The sequence below is a fragment of the Oryzias latipes genome, chromosome 9, assembly GCF_002234675.1.
Source record: "Oryzias latipes chromosome 9, ASM223467v1".
Lineage (NCBI taxonomy): Eukaryota > Metazoa > Chordata > Actinopteri > Beloniformes > Adrianichthyidae > Oryzias > Oryzias latipes.
Genome location: NC_019867.2, coordinates 18,439,136 through 18,456,494, shown reverse-complemented (window position 1 = coordinate 18,456,494; position 17,359 = coordinate 18,439,136). Strand labels below are relative to the sequence as shown.

General features: G+C 38.4%; 3 protein-coding genes across 4 annotated transcripts; 2 read left to right on the top strand and 1 right to left on the bottom strand.

The window, feature by feature from the left end:
• Positions 1–212: 212 nt before the first annotated feature.
• Positions 213–3,172, top strand: LOC111947913. The gene is made up of 8 exons (XM_023958586.1): positions 213–1,393; positions 1,639–1,731; positions 1,811–1,930; positions 2,054–2,146; positions 2,265–2,325; positions 2,398–2,540; positions 2,711–2,887; positions 2,972–3,172. The coding sequence occupies exons 1-8, from the start codon at positions 1,337–1,339 to the stop codon at positions 3,146–3,148; spliced, it is 921 nt and encodes a 306-aa protein (XP_023814354.1). The 5' UTR covers positions 213–1,336; the 3' UTR covers positions 3,149–3,172.
• A 40-nt stretch (positions 3,173–3,212) lies between these two features.
• Positions 3,213–7,095, top strand: LOC105354761 (kinesin-like protein KIN-14E). The gene is made up of 11 exons (XM_023958585.1): positions 3,213–3,340; positions 3,501–3,592; positions 3,682–3,781; positions 3,884–4,076; positions 4,217–4,397; positions 4,502–4,739; positions 5,412–5,572; positions 6,365–6,469; positions 6,594–6,691; positions 6,788–6,866; positions 6,967–7,095. Exons 1-11 carry the CDS (start codon positions 3,334–3,336, stop codon positions 7,015–7,017), a joined length of 1,305 nt encoding a protein of 434 aa, XP_023814353.1. The 5' UTR covers positions 3,213–3,333; the 3' UTR covers positions 7,018–7,095.
• Positions 7,096–8,252: 1,157 nt separating this feature from the next.
• Positions 8,253–17,048, bottom strand: LOC101158704 (cytochrome P450 1A1). 2 transcript variants are annotated; one of them, XM_011479377.3, is made up of 8 exons: positions 16,870–17,048; positions 16,222–16,514; positions 14,647–15,279; positions 13,916–14,039; positions 13,739–13,828; positions 10,909–11,032; positions 10,726–10,812; positions 8,253–10,642 (listed from the first exon to the last, which is right to left on the bottom strand). In XM_011479377.3, exons 2-8 carry the CDS (start codon positions 16,501–16,503, stop codon positions 10,351–10,353), a joined length of 1,632 nt encoding a protein of 543 aa, XP_011477679.1. In that variant the 5' UTR covers positions 16,504–16,514; positions 16,870–17,048; the 3' UTR covers positions 8,253–10,350. The 2 variants fall into 2 exon arrangements, with proteins under 2 accessions (XP_011477679.1, XP_020561728.1); XM_020706069.2 differs by lacking the exon at positions 16,870–17,048 and having other exon boundaries at positions 16,222–16,694.
• Positions 17,049–17,359: the final 311 nt, after the last annotated feature.

Below are 17,359 nucleotides of genomic sequence, written 5' to 3'. Positions count from 1 at the left end.
TCTTTATTCAAATCTTTGTGAATGAAGAGCAAATGGCTTAGATGTAAATTTCTGATGAACTGCAGAAACTATGTCCCAGAAAACTGCACAGGTTTTTTTTTATTTAAAAAACAAGATGTCACAATTAAAAGACAACTAGGAAAACTTTTAACAAAGATCAAAAGATGATTGGAGTGGGACTTTAATATATTTCCTTGACCTTTTAAAAAAAAGTGTCTTACTGCCTTATTTATTAATACATTATAAACTACAAAGCATAAAATAAAATTGTGAATTGCAGTGACCAAGAAAATATGGTAAATGTGTTAAATATCATTAATATTGTCCTTGGTTGTTGTATTTTTCTTTTAAATAACCAAGTAGTGGGATTAGCTTGGTTTTCTTTTCTTTCAAAGTAAAGTTTGAGCCAGTGTTCTTGACATTTTTTACTTATTTTTCTTCAGATCTTTTCTCATTCAATGCCAAATGGCATCATATCCAGCCCACCCACAACCTTGGAAAAGATCATGGATATTTAGGCATCACATAATATTTCAAAAAATACTATACCAGACTGTAGCACAGTTTAACTTAGAGGTGGGATTTGTATACTTTCTTCTTTGGCTTCTATTGCTTGTTCTTTTTTTTTATTGAGAGGACTTTAGCTGCTCATCAACATTTGCTTCATTGTTCAAGCTTCCATTTATCACAAAACTCAGTGGACGAAGAAGTGGTCTGCGTTCAAACGTTGGATAAGTCCTGAACGAGGAAAACACACTGGACAAGAGGTCAACCGAGGTGCTTGAGATCACCATGAAATATCAAACAAAAAAAATGATATTTCATGGCTGTAGAAATGATGACATTAGTTAAGGAAGAAGGTTACGTGATTTAAATATATTTTTAATATTGATCAAAGATGATCACATTTCCCGCTGGTTTGTAGATTCATTTATTAGAGACTTCAAATTGGAATCAGTCTTCTCCAGATAGATTAATTAGTTTGTAATAAGACTATTTAAGACAAAAATTACACTTTTAAAAAAAGAGATTAAAGGTGTAAAGTCTTTTAAATGTGTTTAGTTTTAAAAGTTATGTTTTAAAGCTTTAGAATACAAGTTTTCTGCTGCTGTGAGAAATCAGTTGGAGCCAGATGTAGTGGAGTAAAAAATATGGTAAAATATTTGAGTAACGTAGGACTACATTAAAGCGGCTCACTCATACAGGTGAGTTATAATGTAGACAAACCTGAGAGCCCCATCCATGAGGATTTCCAGTTTAAACGTTTGTTGGCTGCTTGTATCTTCATTCAGGCTCATCCGTTTCTCAGTTGCCTGGTAGTGATGATGATCAGGCAATGAAAGCGGAGAAGATCTACATCCCTTATGAGTCAGCTCAACTCTGCATTGCTGAGGTAAAATAACGCTGACGTTTTCTCTGCACAATTAAATGTTTTATAATATAAAATAGTGAATTTTAAAAACACACAGCTGTCCTTTGTCCAGTTACTCTGAAAGAATTCATGCAAACATAAGAGTTTTGTCTCTGCTCACATGGTTTCCCGACTGCTACTGCCTCAAGGCATATATGTGGTCATCCTAGTGATATTACATTTTAACTATTTGTTATCATCTCTGTGACAAACCCACACAAAATCAGATAGCCAAAGACATGGCAGGAATGGAAAAGAAGCACCTGGAAATGATCCAAGAACAGAAGGATAACTTCCAGTTCCAAACGCGAGAGACTCAGGTGAAAAGATGTGCACAGGTGTCTTTCTGCAAACTACATCATAGCTGTTTTTTAAAAAGTGAGTGTTTGCTTTCAGTAGTTGGTTCTGCAGAGGGTCAAATCTCACTACCAGAACAAGTTAAAAACTCTGCGAAGAATCTTGAACGTCTACCAGGAGAAGATGGAGAAGAAGAACTATGAGTGGGAGAGGAAAGTGGCGGTCAGTCCTTTTCTGGTCATATGATTTTGTTTTTGTTTGTTTCATAGTTAGCTCTCTGTGCTTTTAATCTAGCGCTTTCCCCTCCAGCTTTCATGTGATGCACTTTATTTTTCCTTCTTGCAGAATTTGACAGCACAGATTGGGCAGCTGCTTGAGGCGCAGAGGGCTGAGAGGTGTAGGAGCAAAGAGGAGGCCCTGCAGTGGCAAAATGAAAAGGTCAGTCAGCCGTGTATCCCATTTTCTGAACAGGAGCACACTCTTGTGGTCATTTTTGAGTGGAAAAATGAATCAAATCAATAAGAGTGAAATCATTTAACATCTGCTTTTCTCTTAGAGCAAAATGTTGGAGTTTTTCTCCAACAAGCTGGACACCTTGCACTGCCACCAGACCTCCAGTGAGTTCAGCTACATTTTTTATTTTGTCTATAAAGTCATTATCTCGTGTTTGTAAAACCACCTTATCTCAGTGCTGCAGGAGCTAAAGATAGCAAGAGAAGAAATAGGAAAGGTTCAAGAAATGTTAGCGGCATCACAGGAGAACAAACAGGAAATGACGGAGGAAGATGAAATCTTTGAGACCAAAGGAACTGCAGCCCAACAACAAACCCCGGTGGGTTGGCCATTATTGCCATATCAACCATCCAAACAGCAGAACAAAAAAACATTTACCCTCATGAGTCAATGCATGAAAAATTATAATAGCCTAAAAAAATGACCAGAATATCACGTTTTGGTTTTTGTGTACTAAAAAATCCTTTTCTAACCTAAATCTGTGCTCAGAACTGCAATGACTCTGAAAAACCACTAGAGGGAGCCAATGCTCGCCTGGAGGGCCTGAAGGAGAGCCTTTCTCAAAGAGAGAAGGAGATTACTGAACTGCTGGAGACAGAGAAGACCCCCATGCCTCCTGTCCCGGCTCCACCCTGCAGTGTTTTGCTGCCTGCTGTCATTCACAAGGTGCTAAACACACAGGAGAAGGGATCTCTACAGCTTCCACTGAAGACTATGATTTCAAACTGTTGTACCATTATGTCTTCATAGGCCCATGCAGTCTGTGGTGCAGTGGCAGAAAGCAGAGATTATCTGGACAGACTGATTGAGGATAATCAGGCTGCTCTAGCTGCAGCCAGAGAAAAACTGGAGAATCTGAACAATGAGGAAGAAGTCAGCACTGACAGGAAAGACAGAGAGGATACACATCACAGTTTTCAAGTTTAAACATGTTGTCTTTTTTTGAGTTAAAGTAAGAAAGTAAGAGTCCTCTTAGGAGTTATGATTATTTTTCCCTTGTTTCCAGGTCTGACACAAGTGAGTCCCGTCTATCTTTCTTGCATGAGACAGTGAAGGATTTTGAAGTCCACAAAATTGCTTTAGATTGCATTAAATCCGGAGAGAGTCCTGTGATGAATGGTAAATGTCTAAATTTCCTATGGTTTTGTGTTCTTTGCCAAAAATAAAATGGTTTACAAAGTTTAGAATTCCTAAAATGTGACATTTTCCATTTGATGCATCCTATTTCGCTCTCTGATCTATCATTTACCTCCCTGGCTAGCATTTGCTCTCTCCTCAGATTGTGAAGCCTTAGATCTGGAGGACATCCTGGGACAAGGCACTGATGGAGTGAAAAGTATTGGACAGCAGCTTCTTCTGCTCCAGGATCAGGTCAGTGTTTTATTTCCTATGAAACCCATTTAAGACTAAAAATGAAAATCAATCAAACCATCACAACTCTGTTTGTGTTTTGTCTAAAGCTAAAACAAGAAAAAGAAGAAAAAAGGAAAATAGTGGAGAACTACACATTGGAAAGAACACTAAGAAAAAAATATTACAACATGGTTGAAGACATGAAAGGTAAAAGGCAGCTTTTGTAACACACTTTGCATATTTGTGCATTTGAGTTTGGGCCGTTAGGGCACCATTTGAATAATTGCATGTTTACTATTTCTACTTCAGGTAAAATTAGAGTATTTTGTCGACTTCGCCCAATGAACAGAAACGAGGCAGGGCAGGGTGGGACTGCTTTTGTGGAGAAAATAGACGATTACTCTGTCTCTGTGGAAACGCCTCGTGGCCTGAGGGAGTTTCAGTTTGACAAGGTGTTCGGTGCTGAAGCTTCCCAGGATGAGGTGTTTCAAGACACCAGCAGGTGTGGCGGGTTATCCCTATAAGTTAAATTCAAAAGACAATGTTCGTAGATGGAACATTCTGGATGCACATTAAACTTGATCTACTGTTCTTGTAAATGCATTTTATGTTTCAGTGTTTGGAACCTGTTTCCATTTGCAGGCTGATTCAGTCCGTCATCGATGGCTACAATGTTTGCATCTTTGCATACGGGCAGACAGGCTCTGGAAAGACCTTCACCATGGTGGGGGACAAAGATCAGAGAAACCCCGGCATCATGCCCAGGTCTTTTAATGCCATTTTTGATATCACTCGGGAGAACAGCTCTAAGTTTGAATTTAAGGTAGTAAGGTCAAAAGTCAATTAAAACCCTTAAGTTTTCAAAAAAAGAAAACACATAGGAGAAAGACGTTCCCCCTTTTCTTCCTCTCACTCTTATTTCTCCAGGTTTCAGCGTATATGCTGGAGCTGTACAACGACAGACTGCAGGACCTCTTTATTAGCCAAGCTGCTGAGGCCCAGGCACAGACTCAGCCCAGCAGCCAGACCAGACGAGTGGAGATCAAAAGGACCAGAAAAGGAGTTGTGTTCGCTCAAGGAGCAGAGACAAAGGAGGCTTCCAGTGCGCAGGAGCTCTACGCTTTGTTCCAACAGGCCTGCGCCAACCGACACATTGCTGCCACCAGTGAGTCCTGCATACTGAGCAAAGTCACACAGTTTAAACATGTCATGCTAAATGGCTTGGATTGATCCTGTTAATTGTTAATTGAAGTTAATGTGCAGCAGTTATATCCATCATTACTGGGCTTTCTATAAATTTGAGGGAGCTGCTATACTGCTAGAACAGGGGTGTCAAACTCAATTTCACTCAGGACCACATAAGCATAGCTGCTGTCCTCAAAGGGCCAGTTATAACTTATTCATGTAACTAAATGTAATGAAAAATAAATGTAACTACTCCTTAACGTTAAATAAATCATTTATTTATTACAACTTTTTAAATTGACATTTACAGTTGCATAGAAAACATACGTTTGCTTGTTACTCTAGCATAAATCCTTTTAAATTTGTTTTTTGTCAGGTTAGGTTATATGGACAGTGTTTAAGTCCTAATGTATAGTTTCCCAATCCGACATTTCAAGTCCGATTCCCCCTAGATATGAATAAATATGAATAAATACACACCAATTTTTATTTTTTATTTTAAGAAATTAAAAACTTTTATGCTCTCGGGGGCCACATAAAATGACATCTGGCCCGCGGACCTTGAGTTTGACACATGTGTGCTAGAAGAAGAAGATATTACCATAAAAAGTCAACCTTTCTAACTGCAGACATTTTTTTGTTTTTTCACAAGAGATGAATGTAGAGAGTTCCCGCTCCCATCTCATTGTTGTCATCATGGTGGAGAGCAGAAATCTAACCAATGGCAGCATCAGCACCGGAAAGCTGAGTCTGGTAGACCTGGCAGGCAGTGAAAGAGCAGCAAAGACTGGTGCCAAAGATCATCAGCTAAAGGTTTGCTCAAACAGTATCTAAGACCTTAATCCACAGGTCTGCAACCTTCAAGACATTAACAGCCATTCGGGTTGATTACTCACTGACCACAACCCAGCAGGAACCACAAAGTCTGACTTAACCCTTTAGAAAAAAAAAGATAATGATTTGAATTGTTACAACTGTAATAAATACATTTGAATTTACATAAACAAAAATAGCCTTTTTTCAAATTATGAAATTCTTTTGACATAGGTTCATATGACTTTCTTTCAAAATAAAATACACCCTGAAACCACAAAGGACCATCTCAATGCAGATGTAGTTGTTGCAATGTTAGTTGTAGGTATTGCAATGTCAGCGGTGGTTTACATTTTTTTTTATTTATCTCTTGTGATGCTTCTCAGCCAAAAATGTACAAATCTCACAAAAACTAAATCAGTGATAATTAAATTACCCCTTACCGTATTTTTCAAACCTGGCTCACTTAAAATCCTTGTATTTGTTCTTAAATAGAAAACCTGCCTTATAATTCAGTGTGCCTTTATTCTGGTTGTACTTATCAACCTCCAATTGATTTTCTGTTGGACACAGTGCACAAAAACTGTTTAGTTCAACTTTACAATTAATTTTTGAACTAAAACTGTTTTATTTTCTTTAACCAGAAGGCCACAATGAAGGGCTAAAAGAGCCACATGTGGCTCCAGAGCCTCAGGTTGCAGACCCCTGCCTTAACCAAACTGATAAGTGATGTGTGCATCAGATGAGTGATGTGTGCCTCAGAGTTCATTTATTTACTTTAACACTTTTCAGGAGGCAAACTCTATCAATAAATCCCTGAGTGCCCTCGGTGATGTGATCTCTGCCTTGTCTGCTGACTTGCCTCATGTGCCCTACAGGAATAGCAAGCTGACCCAGGTAGTGGAAAGCAAGCTGACAAAGTTTGCATCATGAAACTGTTTGTGTTTTTTTATTTTTTTGTTTGTCTTTTGGAATTGTAAAATGAACAAAAACGTATGAACTACCTGTAGATTTCTCTCAGGTGATGCAGGACTCTTTGGGAGGAAATGCAAAAACCCTGATGATCGTCAACATCTCCCCTTCAGAATCAAATCTAGATGAAACTCTCACATCGCTCATGTAAGAAACCCTGACAAAAAGAAAACTAAACTTCTTTTTCATTTGTTATGGGGGAAAACCCTAGTAAATGATATCTGATCTTGCTTAAATTCTCAGCTATGCAACAAGAGTGAAAGCTATAACCAACAATGCTCAGAGAAATGTAGAAAGCAAAGAAATTGCTCAACTAAAAGAGGTATGCACCATTTTGACATTTTTCAGGCTCTTCAAGGGTTGTGGTCTGCTTCAAAATGGTTTCACTGACTCTTCAGGTTGTTTTTGTCTTTTGTTGATAGGTGATTATGAAGCTAAAATCTGGACTAACAGTGGACGACGGGGATGTTTGAACTGCTTGAAAACATTTGTAATTAATCAAGTTTCAACATTTTCTTGCATTATACTAAATAAACATTCTTTAAAATGTATCATTTTTTTAACAGCAATTCAAAAGTTTAATTTGATCACATGGATGAAATCCTGATATTATAAAGAAAGCTGCTGACAGAGCTTTGATTACTGTTCCTTAATGGGAGCTGCATGCATGAGTCTCTAGAATCGGGCTTCCACCACACAGGGGCCCATTCGTAACTGACCTTTGCAAATAGGAAATCAGTTGCTGGGTAAGTCTGCACTTCTACTGTTCATGGTGAAAGAACGAGCTTTCATGGCTAGGTCCAGCAGCTCTGAAGAAATGAAAAGCCCACATGGGCATTCAAGATAAAAGAATGGATGGATCAAAAGTATTTTTAGAACAAATGTGTTGTTTTGGCTCTGTGATGGACTGGTGAACTGTCCAGGCTGCACTCCACATTTGCCCTACAGTAGCAGGATAGGCTCCAGCAACCCTGTGACCCCAGATGGGAGTACAGTAGGTTCAGACAATGGATAGATGAAAAGGTTTGAAAAACTCATAAAGCTCAGATGTTTAACACGGGAGTCCAAGTTTTATTTTATGCAGTTCTATAAATTCTAAAATGGAAATTCAAAAATGTATTTTATCATCAAAGACTCACTGAGTTGAACACTGTGTTTTGGGTGTTTTTACATCTTGTAGCAGTTTTCTGATGGAGGACATGTGTAAAGAAAATAAAGCTTAAATTTGGATTTCAGAGTATTTCCACAAATTGTCCTCTTTGATTAGCTACACTAGAGGCAACTTTTCTACATGTTATAAGCAGTTTGTACACAAAACTCCTTTCAGACTTCCAAATCCATCCACTGATTCTTAAAATTCTTCAGTTTCTTGAATTTATAAAAAATGTGACAAAATCTAAAAATCCATTTACAATCCTGGGAAACGGACTTGGCAAACAAATGAAACTGATTAACGTTTTACTTTTTAACTTGGAATTATTGTTTTTAATTAAAAGAGACATTATTTTGGATCTTTTTTTCCTTGATGTGAAAGAATAATGTATTTATAGACTTAAATCTAATTTAAAATAAAATCAAACCTCTAATATGGTGAGCTTGCAACACAAAACATCTTAACTTGAAAAAAGTTGTCACAAGCCCCTGTGTGGATGATTTACATTTATACAGGTGCTTTTATCTGCTGACAAAGGAAACAGGGAAAACAACACAAATTTCTATAAAATGTATTTATTCTTATTTGTCAGATTATAGAAAATCATACTTTTGTTTTAGTTTTAATTTTTGACAATATCAAAACAAAGTGTTGAGAGGATCAACTTCATACATGACCAGAAAGTAATAATCAGTGCTGTTAAAAAATGTTCAGAGATTTTACATTGTGTATAAAAACTATATACCTGAATGCATGTGATGGTTAAGAAAGCAACAATGATGAGAAAATTATAAAAATCTTATTAAAAAAGATTTACTTCAACATTAAAAAAAACAAAAAAAACAGGTAATGCCGAACCAATATATTTTTGCAACAATGCCAACAAGTAAATAACTGAAGATCTTTCTTACATGTCAGTTATTTTGGCAAAAAGTTAAAGACGCTGAAAGTCTTGATGTGCTTTGGTGGGTGGAAGAACCCACATTCTTGAGGACACACAGTGGATATTGCAAACTGCAATCTGCTCACTGGAGCCAGATTCTCAATGAGCTGAAATGTTCCCCAACTTCAAAACCATTTTTGACCACTTTTAAGTCTCCTTGTACCCATGTCTGTGTAATGTAGTTTTGAACAACACTGCTGAAACAGCAAGTTTAATGTTTCTCAGGTTGTTTTGCTTTAGCCCTTTCTGGATCTCACATCTGCTGCCATTATATTTAGCTAATTACCGTAAAACTGCCTTTTTTTTACTGTACAGACCATTTCTGCTAAGACTTGAAGATGGTGCAGCGTCAGGGGATGAGAAGGACAAACAACAAGTAACCTTTCTAAATGTGCAGCATATCAAATGGTAACATTTATTGAGTTAGCTTCTAAACTTTGAGGGAAGTTGAAATGATTAACAGTGAATTTACTCAATAGTTTGTGTTGTGTGTAGACTTGAAGCTTTACTAAAGGAGGAATGAGTGAAGTAGACTTGGCAGAGTGACAGAATAAAGAGAAATCTAATATTATTTGGGATTTTTTTTAAAACTACTGTTAACATGATCTAAATCAGGGGTGGGCAAACTTTTCGACTGGTGGGCCACACGAGTGTTTTAGTAATCCAACTCACAAGAGACAGAACTAACATGGAATCTGGATGAAAACATTTCAATTGAAAATTAATAGATATTTTAAAACTTTTTTTATTTTTTACTTGTCCTGTCCAACAGTTGAGAAAACAAATGAGAGCTGAGTGCCTCTTGTGTTAAACATATTTTACAGTTACAATAGGGGTTATAAATCTTTTGACACACTTGGTGTATATTTGAATTAACCCTTTTTGTAACAGAACAGAACATTTTTGACTTTTTTTTTTAAAAACTGTGGCTTTTGTTCTAATTTTAGAGCCAATTGCACCATTTGATGTGCCCCTGATCTAAATACTAAACACATCAGCATAAGCTAAAGCATAGCCTTCAGTTGCTTGGAAAATGTGCAATTATGAAACAACAGGAGCATATTATTTGCATAACAGCTTCTTCGACATTTCTTTGACATACAAAGCCAGCTTAGTCTCCTCTGCTGTGGAGGCGGGTAAATGTCGCAAAAGGAAGCTCATCACCGAAAACTACCGGACTGCACAACCAATGCTGCAGTATAAACGCAAACAACAGCAATGGTCTTCTGTATCACAGCAGCTTTCAGTGCTTTTAAAAGATATCAAGCTTAGAGAAGATTCAATCAACCTTTGATTTACTCATAGAATTGGACTTCTCTGATCTAATTTGTGATCGTGCAAAAGCCAGGGTTTTTTAAAAGTAGGGCATTTACAGATGAAAGAGCAGTGAAAAGTTGAGCCAAGAAACAGAAAAAAACATTAGAGGTGACAATGACAAAGACTTCTGTCATATGTGTTTCTCTAAATCTTTTCATTTAGGCAATAACTTTGGAAAAAATTTTAAAATGTGGAAATATGATCAAATTACATTCATTTTCAATGTGGATGAAAGGAGATTTCTCACATTTTCCTAAGGTGCATAGTAAGACACTGAGTGACTCACAAAGAATATGGTGAGAACATCAAGACTTTTTTCAGTTAACATTTTCCTTTACATTTGAGTTTTCCCTTAAAAAGAAAACTCTAATGTATTGACTACATTTAAGCACATTACATTTCTGTGAATCTGGAGGAAACTGTAATTTTGTACGGGTGGGGTTTCATGGTTAGACCAAAATCGGTGCCTAGATCCAGCTTCTGACCCGGAACATTTTCTATGCGCAGTCCGTGGAGCAGAGTGGCAAGAAAGACAAACATTTCCAAACGGGCAAAGCCATCACCAAGGCAGCGCCTCTTTCCCATTCCAAAGATGAGTACCTTCTCTGTCAGCTCCTTGTTAAGTTGTCCGGAATGACCCAAGAAGCGGTCAGGGCAGAATTGTTCCGGATCACCCCACAGATCTCTGTTTCAGAGAGGAAGACTCACAGATTAACAACTATAGAGCCCAGCGCATTGAAAGCATGAACAGGGCTTGTGGTTACTCACTTATCATGATTGACTTGATACTGGTTGATGAAAACACAAGTGTCTTTTGGAATGAAGTAGCCATTCAGAGTAGTGTGTCTTGTAGTGCTTCAGATAAAAAAAAAAACAAACAATAATCAGTAAGTTTTAAATATAACTTGTTGTCTGACCACTATGTTTTGCAAAAAGACACACTAGTCGTACCAGTGAGGTATGGTGAAAGGGACATATGCAGCATGACGAAACACCTCATAGATGAATGCTTCAGTAAAAGGCATCTTGGATTTATCAGAAAAATTAGGCATTCTTGCTGAACCAATGTGTTCATCTGGAAAAAAAGAAAAAAACATCCATTTAAAAGTCACTTATTTACATTCTTTAAAAATATGTAAAAGATTTTTTGCGTTTCAGTTTTAATTGATATATTCCTTTAAAATCTTCTCCAGAAACGTCATTTGAAAAGGTTTTTACTTCAGCTGTGAAGAGTACAAGCTTCTTTTTTCAGAGCTTTATTTTGATGCCTTAAAACAACAAAGCCAGGAGCTCTGCATGCCTTCTTTTTGCATGTTCATGTGTTTATATGCCAAGGAAACGGAAATTCATCTTTCCCTGTGGGAATCCTGTAATCTCTAACAGATGTAGGCCTATTGTTGCAAAACATCCATAGCAGCAGATTTCAGAAAAGCGTCTCAGGAAGTGAAGTAGAGCAGCCAACGGACAAACACACCAGTGGTTTGGACAAACTGTGGCCACATCTTAGTACGTCCTTGTCAAAATAATAAAAATAAAAAAAAGTGTATTTTCCCTTTAACTCGCTCTTCAACAAAACAAGCTCAAAGAAAGCAGACCATAAAAGACAAACTGCATCAGACGTACTATGACATCGAATGCTCATCCCACTCTATAGAAATCAATCCCAACAGGATAAAAAAGGCATCAACTCCAGCAAACCCTTTCCTAATTTGTTCTGACAGTTCTTCTGGATAAGTTGTTAAACTATGTTTTCAGTCCCTTGCATGTTTCCACCTTTGTTCCTCTCTGGAACTTTCTGGATTTTTCCAATGTCCTCTTTGCACCCCGTTTCCCCTTTCACTTGTCGTGACACAGCAAAGAGCTTCAGAACAGACAAGTTCTGTCAGCCAGCTTCAAAAGTGAGTCTGGCATCAGCATATTTGACTGATCCTTTATGTGCTTCCCTGGCTGTCAGATTGTGTCTGTTGAGGGAAGGGTACTTAGATTGGCCATTGTTGACCCGGCTGCATGTGCTGTTCACATTTGCTGTTCTATGATACATTTCCATTTGCTGAGTCAAAGGCTTGCTATTTAGGAGATTTTATTATTTTTGGTTTTTACTCAAGTCAGATATTCCTAGATAGCAAGTAAGTTGGCTTTTTTGAAGTATTTGAATCCTTCAAACACTCAAGCCCATATGTGCGCCCTCTGCTGGATTGGATTTGTAAGATATACAAATAGGATCAATATAACAGTCTGGTCTTAATGTTTTAAAACTCAGTTTTAACATTTAAAAAAATTTCATTTGAAAACAGAAAATTGTCTTTAAGGTGCAAGCTGCAAATAATAACAGATAATTGTGGGAAATATTAAGTCATTTGTAGCAAGCTTTTAGAGGCATGTTACAATTTTCTTCTTACCAAATACTTGCCTTGAAATTACCTTCAAAACTACCTTTCCTATTTTTGAAAAAAAACCTGAAGGTCCAAACTGAAGAGAAACAAAGCTTCCTCTGTGTCATTGTCAGTTAAAAAACTATTAAAATGTATTTAGATGTTGTTTTTTAAAGATTTCATAGAGTTGCTCTTATTGTAAAGCAACTCTTTTTACTGTTTATAGTTTTGGTATCACTAAAACAATTCTTCAGAGACAAACTGTCCCACTTGAAATTTCTAATGAGGAACTTTCTATTTTCAGACTGAGACTATGACTCATTCACGAGTTTGGTTTTTGAGGAGTCTTGATTAGGGAGGTATTCAAACTGGACACATGGTTCGCTTGAAGTGAACCAGAGTTCGTTTCCACCAATAATCCAAAACAAATTTTCAGTCTGAATACACCAAAGTGAAGAGCTCAGGTCGACCAGCAAAGTCCTCTCCCTGACGGACCAGTGCTTGTCTGGACCGGGACCAGGAACCACTCTTGAACCCATCTTTCGAGCTGGACCAGGTTTGTTTCCATTTGAACGGAGCTTTGGTTCGCTCCGAGTTTCCTCAGTCTGAATATAATCCGTCCTTGGAGCGGAAAAACTGGACCAAAACGGCCACACTAGCGGACGTCACCCTAAAAGCTACCTTGTAGTTCCTTAACAGAATTCTTTTCAAATAATGGCATAGAACCACAACGACAAGACAAAGCAACTCGTTGAAATGTGGTTGGGTGAATGCAGGATCATCAAAACAATTTTAATCGTGACACACATTGCTTTTCATTGTTTTCCAGACAATCTACATGTCATTAACACTTAGCAGCGCACCTTCGTACCCAACGTCTCCTCATCACTGGAGTTGCTAGCACCCTCAGAGTTAAAGCACACACAGCACGTCAGCATGCCAGTAACTGCCTTGCTTCATGCCTCCGCCGTACCAAAGGTACAAGTAAGAAAAATTGTTCTCGACGTTCCAAACGTTCAAAACTTGAAATATAAAGTTTTATCAAGTTATTTGTCCTGATACGGATTGTATAGGCCAGCACATCTGCCCTCATAATTCCTGCACAATGATTGACAAGGTCTTTGGTCACGTGGTTTTGTCTCCAAGCTTTGGTCCATAACAGAATGGTCTGCTTGATGCCAGTCGGAATACAGACCAAACACAAGGTTTCGGAATTGATCCGGAACAAATTGACTGGACTCGATTTGGAGGAAAGGATTTTTCCAGTCTGAATAAATCTGAGTTTAATAGGGTACATTCTTTCTATTTAATAGAATCCAGAAGTTCCTTGTTGGCAGTGACCATGATAACTGACTGCAGATAGCAGTATATGTAACAGGCATTTGTCATATGAACATGTAAATCAGCACCTATCTCCTGATGGATTCTCCGCTGGACATCAGGAAACTTAATGAGATAGAGAAGGCTCCACTGTAACCCAGCAATGATGGTGTCAAACCCTACAGAGCACAAACAAAAGGATTGCTGTTACGGCATCTCTCCCTTTCTGTGGTATTATAATGATTCAATAATTGTTTTGGTCTAACCTGCACCAAAGATGTCTATGACGGAGTGAATGATCTGAGTGTCGGAGAGCAGACTCATCTCCTTAGACTTTTCTCTGTCCTCACAAAGAGCTATCAAGGCGTCTGTAATGTCCCGGATGTAATTCTGCAGTCACACACAAACAATATAATGTAAAATGCAACACAATTTTTGCATTAGTCACATTTATCGTCTTTAAATATATTTAAAATGTGCATAAAAAACATTTGCAACTTAAAAAAGACACTAAAAAGGGAAAGAAACTTTAATGGAAGGGCACGCGTCTCTCCCCAAATTGCTAATTTCTAATTAGGGTGCATTTAGCCATCCTGCACTAGAACAAAAGTCTATCCCTGGGTACTTCTTTGTTCCCCACTTATTCTTTTGGCCACAGCCTTACCCCTAACTGCAACTGTGTGAGTGCAATGTCAGATTAAATAGCAGCATAGCAAATAAGTGGGGCAAATCCAAAAAAATAACACTTCCACTCACGCCATCCACACACATAACGTTGGGATGCAAAATGATCTGCATTATGTGGTGAGTGGAAGAAGAAGAATAAAAAGTTTCGGTCAAATTTTCTTTATGAAATAAAATTGTATTAGTTGCAGGAGGGAAAATTAAAATATGTGATGCACCACATGGGTGGTATAATTTGCAGGAATAAACAGTCAAAATCACTTTGGGTCACTTTCTCTATTCTGTCTGAAACTGTGCCTGCCGGCTTTTTTACCTTATCAAAGGTGTGCATGTGTTCCTCTATCCTGCGCTCCATGAATCCATTCATTCTGCGAATGTACTGAACAAGCTCTTTCAGAGATAAGCTCGGAAAGTAGCGGAAGACAGGGAAGAAGTCAGCCAAGTTCCCTGCAGCAAAGAGCTTTAGGACCTCATTGTTGATGTTGACAATTGTGAGAAACTCCTTGTCGTTGTGGTCATACCTTTTTCCAAAGCACAGGGCACACACAACGTTTGCCACGGAGGTCACCAGGGGCTTCACTGGGTCTACACCTTTAGAAGCCCCGTCTGTCATCTCAGAGTCAAGCTCCACTTTTGCAGATTGTTCCCGGATCATCTCCAACATCTCAGCAGCCTCAGCACACACGTGCTCCTCCAGGAGGCAGGTGGCCCCAGATCCTCTAGGCGCCGCTTGGGAGAAAGATCTTAAAGCGTTCTTACACAACTTCTTATGGAGCAGCCATGCAGGCCCGAACTTCTCACTGAAAGTCATACTGGTCCCATCAGCTACTGCAGAAAAGGTGAAGAGCTCAGGTCGACCAGCAAAGTCCTCTCCCTGACGGACCAGTGCTTGTCTGATGGTGTTATAACCACTAAGGACAACAACAGGTAGTGAACCCAGACGCAACTGAGAAAAAGGAAAAACAAACACCTGCATAAAAAACTCATTAACGCTATTTGGATCTAAAATATACAGTACTTCTCAAAATAAGTCAGGGATATTGTAAAAAAAAAACTCAGTGGATGTCATATGTACAGTGTTTGTTTCACTTCACAGATTTTTGGGATAGGAAGGCAATTGTATGGGGGTGATGGACACACCTCATTTTGTGTTTTGCACATAGTCTCACGGTGTACAGTATGTCTTTTTTTTAATTAAAAATTAAAAAAGGATATACCTTTCAATGTTGGATCAATCTTTACATACTGTGGGTATAAAAATCTTATTTTTGCCAATAAGTCATTTCAGGCTCATAATTCAAACAGCCATGAGCATAAGACGTCGCTCTACGGAAAAGCAACGCCCAGTTCCACCACCACACCCCCAACTTGCTGTTCATGGATAATAATGCTTTACGCATTGTGCTATGATTGACACTGCTCAATTTCACAAAGTCAGATTGCCTCATAAGGTATGGCCAGCCATGCCCTCTTAACCTGAATCCAGTAGAGCACATCTGGGACCAGATGAAGCAGAGACTGGATGATCGTACTCCACCCCCAAGTGACCTGCAGAATTACAGGAAGCACTTGTGGAAGAGTGGAACATATTTCCTCACAACAACATCATGAGGCTATGGAGACCATGAGACATTGCTGGCATGCTGTCATTACGCCAAATGGTGGAAATACCCACTGATGACATGGTTAATTTAGGTTATTTGGGAGTATTTTTTATTATTGCCTTAATTTTTAATGAAAATTGTGCTATTTGTCAATCATAAGTAATATCAAAAGAAACTTTTACAGATTTAATTACAATTCAGACAAAATAGAAGAACTCTTGTGAATAACAGTATCCTTAATTTATTATGAGTAGCGTAAACATGAAAATACAAACTTTTCATACCTTGAAAACATCTCCATGCTTGGCTCTTAAAAGCGTTAAAGAAAGATGCATCTGGTTCCCCATCTGGAACAGGTTTCCAACAATGGGCCACGGTGTAGGGCCAGGAGGAGAGGGGAACGCTGTGAGGTCCAGGTGGGAGTCATCTTTCACATTGAAGGGAGAGCTACGGCTTTTCTGAACTCTGATGGCCATGAGGCCAAGAGCGATGAGAAACAGGACAACAGTAACACTGGATAAAGATGCAGAAAGGCTCTCTGCGATGGGGAGGGTCCCAGACAGCATGGTGGCAACTCCTGTCCAAGAAAAAGGGAGAAGGTTAAAGTTTGCCTGTCTGTGAAGTCTGTCGGTGAAATGAGCCATCCAAGACTTGGTCACAAGGCAGAAAGGAAGGAAGCAAGGAACACGGGGAAAACAGAAAATTAAGGGGAAACCAACAGTGGAAGAAGGAGGGAACTTCAGACAATGCCACGTTTTTGTTTTAATAGAACAAATTCAACACACCACGATTCTCTGCTCCTACACTTAAATATTAATAAACTTAATTAAATATATATAAGCAGTCATAAAAAAAATTGTATCCTTGTGAGATCAGATGGCCAGGCAACGACAGTTTCAACACACTTGATCATGAATAACAAACAAACTCACCGTTATGTCCTACGGACAAAAATAAAAACAAGGACCCTAGGAAAAACTAAAAAAAGAGGCAAGTTCTCAGTAAAGTTTTCAAGGAGGTTCAAATGTGAGCAGAGAGGACGTCCTTCTCCTGAGCTGCTGTGCGTCTCTGCAGACTCTACGTTGCTGGCCACTCTGAGCCGCACAAGAAGAAAAGGCTGCATTCACGGACATTCCAGCCTATAGGAATGATCCACATGACCACAGACCTAAACTCTAGACTCCTTTTCTTGTTTATCACACCCTCTTCCATCAACGCACATCCTAAACATCCCAGATCTACCAGCCAAATTAGATTTCTACTAGCCAAACATTTCTCTGAAAAAATAATTTCAGTTATGTTTTTGAAAGAAAAACAGTTATCCCCTTGATTTATAAAGTTTGAGTTGATGATTATTCTCATGTGAAAACAAAACACTGATAAAAACTGAAAGTCAGGTTTTATAATGTTACAGAAATGTAA